The sequence below is a fragment of the Phytophthora infestans genome, genomic scaffold (genome assembly GCF_000142945.1).
Source record: "Phytophthora infestans T30-4 supercont1.24 genomic scaffold, whole genome shotgun sequence".
NCBI classification, from domain to species: domain Eukaryota; phylum Oomycota; class Peronosporomycetes; order Peronosporales; family Peronosporaceae; genus Phytophthora; species Phytophthora infestans.
Window position 1 is genome coordinate 1125053 of NW_003303735.1, and position 7378 is coordinate 1132430.

Here is a 7378-nt window from a genome sequence, read left to right on the forward strand (position 1 = left end):
AATAGACAGCAAATTTTGCGAGCTGTGTCGAAGATGCGATTCTGGCTGTTTTTTTGCTATCTTGAAACTGTTGTCGATGCTCTTGTTCAGTGCTCTCGTCTAGCATATCTCTACCAATAAGGCGTTCCTCCATCTCCACGACACGCTTTCTGTCGTCGGTTCTTTCCACAAGTTTTTTTTCTTCGTCGGCCGTCATCGGGTTCAATAGAAAGGTCAACATGAACAGTGGCTGTTCACATTGTTCCCAGCGTGATTCTACGCATTGAATTAGTCCACTTCGGTAATCCAAAAAGAAGTTGTCGAAACCCACAAAAATATCACGAAATGATAAAACGACATCTGCCAATGTGTTCTCGTCGCGTTGGAGCCGATATGATGACTCCGATAATGGCGCAATAACCTGTTCCGTCTCTGTCAGCTTGCTCCAGAATGATGGATCGTTGAACACCTTCAGCGAGCTAGGGTAATATTTATAGCCACGGTACTTGCTGCTTAGCATCTCCAGCGCAGTACGAGCTCTCAATAATGAGGCAAAACAGCTCTGCATACTATTCCATCGTGTCTCACAAAGTGTAAACAACGCTAGCGGCTTGTCGTAGCATTCCTCCATCATGGCTCTAGCTCGGACAAGCCACTTAGCTGATGACGCATTGAGGCACTTAACGGCTGCCGTTGCCTCCTTGGCAATCCCAGAAAAAGATGACTTTAACACTGCTTTGACAATGTTGTTGATGCAATGTGCAAAGCAGAAAAGAAACGTAACGTTAGGCCATCGTAAAGCCAAGATGCGCCGAGCGCTCCCACATTGACCGGCGTTATCGGTGATTACTGCACCAATGTTCCCCCCTTCATTTTGCGCCTGCTTCAGAATAATCTCCATCTCTTGAGCCATGGCCACACCGTCGTGCCGAGCGCCCGCCTTGGGCAATGCATACGCAAGACTATGTCCAAACAGTAGCAGCTGACAACAAAATACATGCTCACGAGAAATGTTCTGAAACACGTCCGACAAAAAGTTGACAAATCCCCCCGAGCTAATTTGTATCTGCTTCAGCTTTTGTGTTTGGATGGAGCGGCAATGCCCAGCATGACTCCCGGTAATGCGTCCGCCAAGCGTCCGCCTTCCTGGTATGTAGGCCGTTATTCCAGGGCACAAGTATTTCAACAGTGCTTTCGTACATGACCGCTCGATGAACAAATCGGGTAAAAAATTTCCGACCTGGAACTCAACCACTAGTCTTTCCGTTTCTTGCTTCTGTTGCTTTGAAAATCTTCGGTGGGATTTTGCCCTCGGGGACGCTCGTTTCGAGGCGTTGCGCTTAGGAGATTCATTCGAAAAAAGAAGACGCTTGTTTGCAGAACGCTTTTGCCGGCGAGGTGATCCCATGCTCGAGCTACCACCGTCGCTTGACTGCCCTCGACAGTTCTCCATGACGGCCCGATATGCTTCACATTTGCGCAAATGTCCAACGTAGCTATACGAGCGTCCTAGGAGTAGCTCAGGTGGGTCAAGGTCGGGATCCTTGTTGTAAGCCAGCGTGCAATGCTTACACGTGTAGTACGAATACTTCGCTTTGCTTTTCGGAACGTCCTTCATCAGCGTAAAGTGGTCTCGCTCTGATACATGGGGTCGCACCATGTTCTGCTCCAATTACCACCTGATAGCTTGCTAGCCACAAACGCCGATTGACGGCCACTCCAACGGATTCAAACAAGTAGACCAACACGGACGCCGATGAGAGCACGTACGAGAATGCGGACGCAGCAGCTGCTTCGGACAGTGGCAGCAGAAACGTTATTCAACACGGACGCCGTCGAGACCGCGCTCAAGAATGCGATTGATGCAGCGGCTTCTAGCCAGACGGAAGGACGTACAACCAACACAGACGCCGACCAGTACACGTACGAGAATACGGACGCTGCAGCGGCTTCGGGCAAGACTGGAGCACGTACAGTCAACGCAACCGACGAACAGAACGCGTACGAGAATGCGGACGCTGCGGCGGCTTCGGACAAGACTGGAGCACGTAGAACCAACACGGACGCCGACCAGAACACCTACGAGAATGCGGACGCTGCGGCGGATCGGGCAAGACTGGGGCAACGTTATTCAAAGTGGATGCCGAGATTGCGTACGAGAATACGGACGCTGTAGCGACTTCGGGCGGCAGGAGCACGTACACCAGCACGGACGTGGTCTATGTGGGTGTCGGGGAAGCCTAGCGGTGGTGATCGTCGGGGAAGCGACGACTGAACGCGAGGGTAGTAACGCGTTCTTGTATGCGAACTTTTAAATAGGAGCGGGAGCTATTGTGAAGGGCTCAGTTTTAGCTTGCCAGCTGCAATGTATACTATACAAAAGCAAAGTTATTGTGAAAAGGAGCCTAAACGATAAGGCGAAGCGGCCGCCGTATCGCCTAAACCCTCCGCCTAAACCGGTTTAGGCGCCTTTTGAAAAGGCGGTAAAGGCGGGCTGTGACAACACTGCTGCTCGAAGAGTCGAACGTCTCGTGGAGAATCTTGTTCGCCCCCCCCACGTTATCTAAGTATTGGTGATAAAGGCAAAAAAAAGAGGCAGAGAATACACTGTAATGTGGATGTCGGTATCAGAGAGGGGGAGGGGGCTAGAGGCTGATCTGTTTTAGCCTACGTAGCTGATAGACACGCCTTTCTTTCTAAACAAGTTTATTCACTGTATAACGGCCACTTCGGTGTCTTGGGGGAGCTTGTGTTCTACGATACCAGGCACCCTATCATACACCACGCCTGTCACAGCTGTTGATTGAAAGTGCTCCTACAAATACAAAAAAAACGTATTACGCCATTTGTAGGCCACTTTACGATGTTGGTCCTTGGCGTTGTCGCCAAGAAACGGGTACATAGCTGGCATCATCTACTTCATCCTCCCACCGCTGATAGAATGGTCTGCTACCTATGCTTGTGTCGGTTAGTGAAGCCACTACGGTTGTGCTTAGGTTTTTGGCGTCCGATTCCACTGGTTCGTGGGTGCCTCTTGTACTGTGGCATAATCGCCGAATCACAATATCGCCGAATGCCTATCTGCTCGCACTGGGGATGTCGCCAAGCACATAAATGAAGTTTTAGACTACTTTGACTGGCTCATGGATTTTTTGAGTGTCGCCAATCACACAAGGCCATGATCTTTCCGTCGAGATGTGGTTTGGGAATAGCGAAGTTAGCAAATTCCTGACATACTTCCTTGATTGCTGGGGCTAATATAAATTTGTTGCGTATTTGTACATCCTTTCAGAATTGGTTTAATTTAAATTTTAAATTGCCTGTCTTCTTTGTCAGTCAATTGAAAATTTGTTGGTGGCAACGAAATGCAAACACCACGCACCTTCTTAATTAACCTACATATATTGCGCCAACCAAATTTTGCGTCCACCGCCCCTTAACTACCACCAGATCAAGTGCTGCAGCAGCTGGTCCAGGCCTAGCAAACATCTAGAGAGGCAATGAGAACAGCACAAATTCGAAACCAAGCATCGAAGCACGCAGATACCAGTAAGCGCGTTAAAATTAAGTTGTTACAGTAGCTTATTTGTACTGTCCTCCCAAAGCCGGTCCGTGGCTGCGGCAATCGCCCCTGCACACACCGTCACCAGTAGTAACATTGTTGCGGCGTTTGCATTCAGTGTCTATTTCGGAATGTTATCCACCCTTTAGCCTCCAAGGGTAGAGATGAGCTGCTCGTTGGGAAATAAGTCGCTGGCCAGTCATAATTGATCTCGTACCCCCCAGACCGAAAGAGAAAGTAGGGCTAAAGGAATACGGTATCATAGCTGGCTGCAATACAGGTTCATTACCGGCCATTGGCAACGAAGTTGTTTCTCTGCAAATAGTCAATCTTTGATTGGCTAAATGCAGCGTGTCAACCACTCGATTGATATCGATAATATGCTCAAAGGGTACGGATTTATTTGCAACTTTGGTATCACAAGCTTACGGTGCCAGTCAGATTACACTGCACCTTGATTGCACTGTTGAGTGCCACTATATGGTGCTGCACGGGCTCTAGTATGCTACGACGGTGCTTTAATAATGATTTGCACTGCGTCGGTTTGAAAACCGTGTTTTGTATTGGAATCAGTTTCAAAAGAGGTTTCAGGCTACTTTCACGTCTGTCAGCACATCAAAGTGTTGTTGCAGAACAATAGAAAGTAGAGTCTTTGTGCCGCGCCGGAAGTGCTCAAACAAGATATGGCTAGGCTGTAACCAGCAAACCAGCACTCGTTTTGAAGCGACGTGGCTGACCATGTGGAGCACATCAGGTAAGGGCAGTGCGACAACACCAACGTTTACCATGCAGAAGCGGATGTCCTGGGAAGAAAGGGGTTTTAATGTCGACGCCACAGCAGATAACGAGGTGCTGGAAAGAACGAAGCCTTTTGACATCGATAAGGTCAAGACGATGCCATGGACCCTACGCGGAGCATACGATCCGCTATTGCTTACTTGTGTGCAGCTCCATGGCGTGTTGCGAAGCTAGCACCCTCGAATGCGCTTGAAGATGGATAAGCGCTGAGTGCATGGAAACAGAGCACTATCACGAGACCGGGGACTTAAGCTCGGGAAGGTGAATTAGAAAGTGAGATATACTAAAGTTAGAACTTACTGCTGGTCTCCTAGGAGACTCCTTAGTCGTCCACTGCGGTCCTTTGTAGCAGGACCACCGATGATGTTCATGGTGATGCTCGCTCCTTCCTTGAGCATCAGCAACTTGCGTGTCCATGGCACGCAGGCTTGAAGTTCTTGCCGTCTTCATACACAACATGTAGTGGCGACCATGGCGGTTGGCGCCGGAGCATCAGCTGATGATGCTCGAGTGGAGTGAATGCATGTGCTCTTGAAGAAGTGAGGTGACAGCACGCTGTCACCTTCAGCGAGCTTCAGCTTGACAGAACGTCGGCAGCACCACACAGCCGCACAAAGCTGCAGCTCGCGCGTCTCGCTTGTAGCTACTGTAGTTGAGTATGCAGTAGGTCGTCTCCAGCCGACTCAACATAGTCGACCACTGCTTGTGACACGTCCTTGTGCATCGTGTTAAAGCTCTCCCAGCTATTCTCGATAGGCTGTAGGCCAGCCCATTTCACCAACAGCTCCCAGCGCTGTAGTTCTTTGTTGTAGCGATGATCTTTGAAAGCTGCCACATCCAGCACGATACCTTGCGACGTGACCAACTCCATCATCTCTACGTCCATGTTAAGGTCAGCATCAGCGTAATACTTCAGACGGGAGCCGTGTACTTCGTACCCTTTACCACTCACCAGATGCTCCACCTTGAACGCGTGCGGAAGTGCCTTCGTAATGCGAAATGGACCCAGCCACTGGCCAAGTAGCTTGTTGCTGGGTAGTCGCTGATCGATTTTGGACCACAGAACATAATCTCCAACATCGAAATTGCACACCACGCCAGTTTTCTCCTGCATGTCCGCCAACCGCTTGCGCTCCTTAATGTCCACGACTTCTTTGTGTAATCCCTCCAGCGACAGCCGCAGCTTGGCCAGTTGAGGTTCCACGTCCTCGAGATCCACAATCAGAATTTCTTCGCCATTCTGGGCCGGACGAACGACCATATCGAGGGCAGATGGTGACTGCAGTCCTGTAAAAAGCTCAGTGGGAGAATGACCAGCTAACGAACGCATCGGTGTGTGGTTGAGATTCGCCTGAACCACAGGCAACAAATAGGTCCACTCGTGAAAATCGAGCCCGTAGTCAATGAGTAGCGCGCGCAGTACCTGTAGCAGGTCTCTGTTGATGCGTTCTACGGTGCCATTGAGCCACGGCGAGTATACAGGCGAGAAATGAACGCTCAATCTTGAGCCGTGCACAGAAGTTATCCACAGTCTGGTTCCGCAAGTGAACTCCTTGGTCAGAAATCAAAATGGTTGGGCATCCATACCTCTTGTACCAATCGATAAGAGCCTCTGCGGCCACATACGCCGTCGGGCTGGAACATGGAAACAGTTCACAAAAGTGTGTCAAAGAGGCCTTGAGCACCAACACATACTTCACTTCGTCGAAGGTGTCACCAAGGTAGGTGAAGTGCTTGATTCCTTGTCCTTGCTGTGAAAGTAGGGCCATAGGGTCTCTGGATCTGTCGGGGGCCCTTGACGTGCTTGCATATTAGACACGATCTGACAAATTGAGACACCTTCTTGCTGAGATTCACCACGAAGAATCTGTCGGCGAGTAGCGCCACCATAGCAGCTTCACCTCTGTGACCCTGTGCACCACAGTGTGCCACTACCATAATGCGAGATAGTAGATCCTTAGCGCTTGTCGGAATCCATGGTTTGTGGTCCACAGCCAACACTTCTCCCTCCTCCACGACCGGCAGCGAAGTAGAAACCGAGAAGCTGATGCCTGTGCGTCTATAATGTCCGAAGACCCTGGGTATACAAACTCAGCGTCCGCCAGCGGCCTTAGGCGGGATAAGTTGGAAACGACTGATGGAGTCTGGCGACGGGTTTGGACAGCACGGACATGAACCATCTCACGTGGTAGCCACCTAGAGATGATATCGGCCCACAAGTTACGCTCCCCTGAAATATGCTCGATAGTGTATCGTAACCCGAGGAGACGCAGCGACCAGCGCTGCAGACGATCGTGGACATGTTGCTTGACATCCATTGTAGGCGAGAATAGGTAGATGAGATTGGCATGGTCACAACAGAGCCTAAATCCTTTCTGACGCAGCAGAAGGTATTCCAGATCTGAGCAGGCCTTGATTATCGGGAACGCCTCCTTCTCGATTATAGGCCAATGAAGTTGAGCGTCGCGAAAAACACCACCTTTACATATAACCAGCGAGTGATCTTGTTCATCGGCTGGTCGGGAGCCGTCCCAATTACGGACTGCTGTCACGACAATGCTGTATCCATTCAGGCTTGCGTCCGTGAACATACACAGGTCATCTCCTTCTACTGGAAAAGTCATCATGGCCGTGGGCTTGATGGCAGCAACAGCTGCACTGAAGGCCGCGCACTCAAGCTCCGTCCATTGGATATTAACATTGAGTGCGTTACGGTTGCGCCGACCGACCTTCTTCTTCTCGGCATCGAGTTTAGCCAGAAAGGGAGAGAATATACGCGCAAAATCCACGATAGAATCACGAAGCCAATTGGATGCACAGACGAAGTATTGCAGCTCGGCGGCTGTCGATGGCAGTGGAAGCTCCGTCTATGCACTGATACGGCGCGGATCATGACGAACACCATCGCCAGAGATAACGCGACCACACCATGTCACCTCACGCTTGAAAATGACGCTCTTCTTCGCGTTGAGCTTAATGTTGTGCCTGTGTAGCAGCATAAAGAATCGTCGCAGGACATCAATAAACTCGTCCATCGTC

General features: G+C 50.2%; 2 protein-coding genes across 2 annotated transcripts; one reads left to right on the plus strand and one right to left on the minus strand.

The window, feature by feature from the left end:
- Positions 1 to 213: 213 nt before the first annotated feature.
- PITG_12171 (uncharacterized protein) lies at positions 214 to 892 on the minus strand (the record flags this gene model as incomplete). The annotated part of the gene is made up of 2 exons (XM_002900743.1): positions 214 to 255; positions 335 to 892. The coding sequence occupies 2 exons, from the start codon at positions 890 to 892 to the stop codon at positions 214 to 216; spliced, it is 600 nt and encodes a 199-aa protein (XP_002900789.1).
- An 861-nt stretch (positions 893 to 1753) lies between these two features.
- Positions 1754 to 2155, plus strand: PITG_12172 (uncharacterized protein; the record flags this gene model as incomplete). Its single annotated transcript, XM_002900744.1, has 1 exon — positions 1754 to 2155. The coding sequence occupies one exon, from the start codon at positions 1754 to 1756 to the stop codon at positions 2153 to 2155; it is 402 nt and encodes a 133-aa protein (XP_002900790.1).
- Positions 2156 to 7378: the final 5223 nt, after the last annotated feature.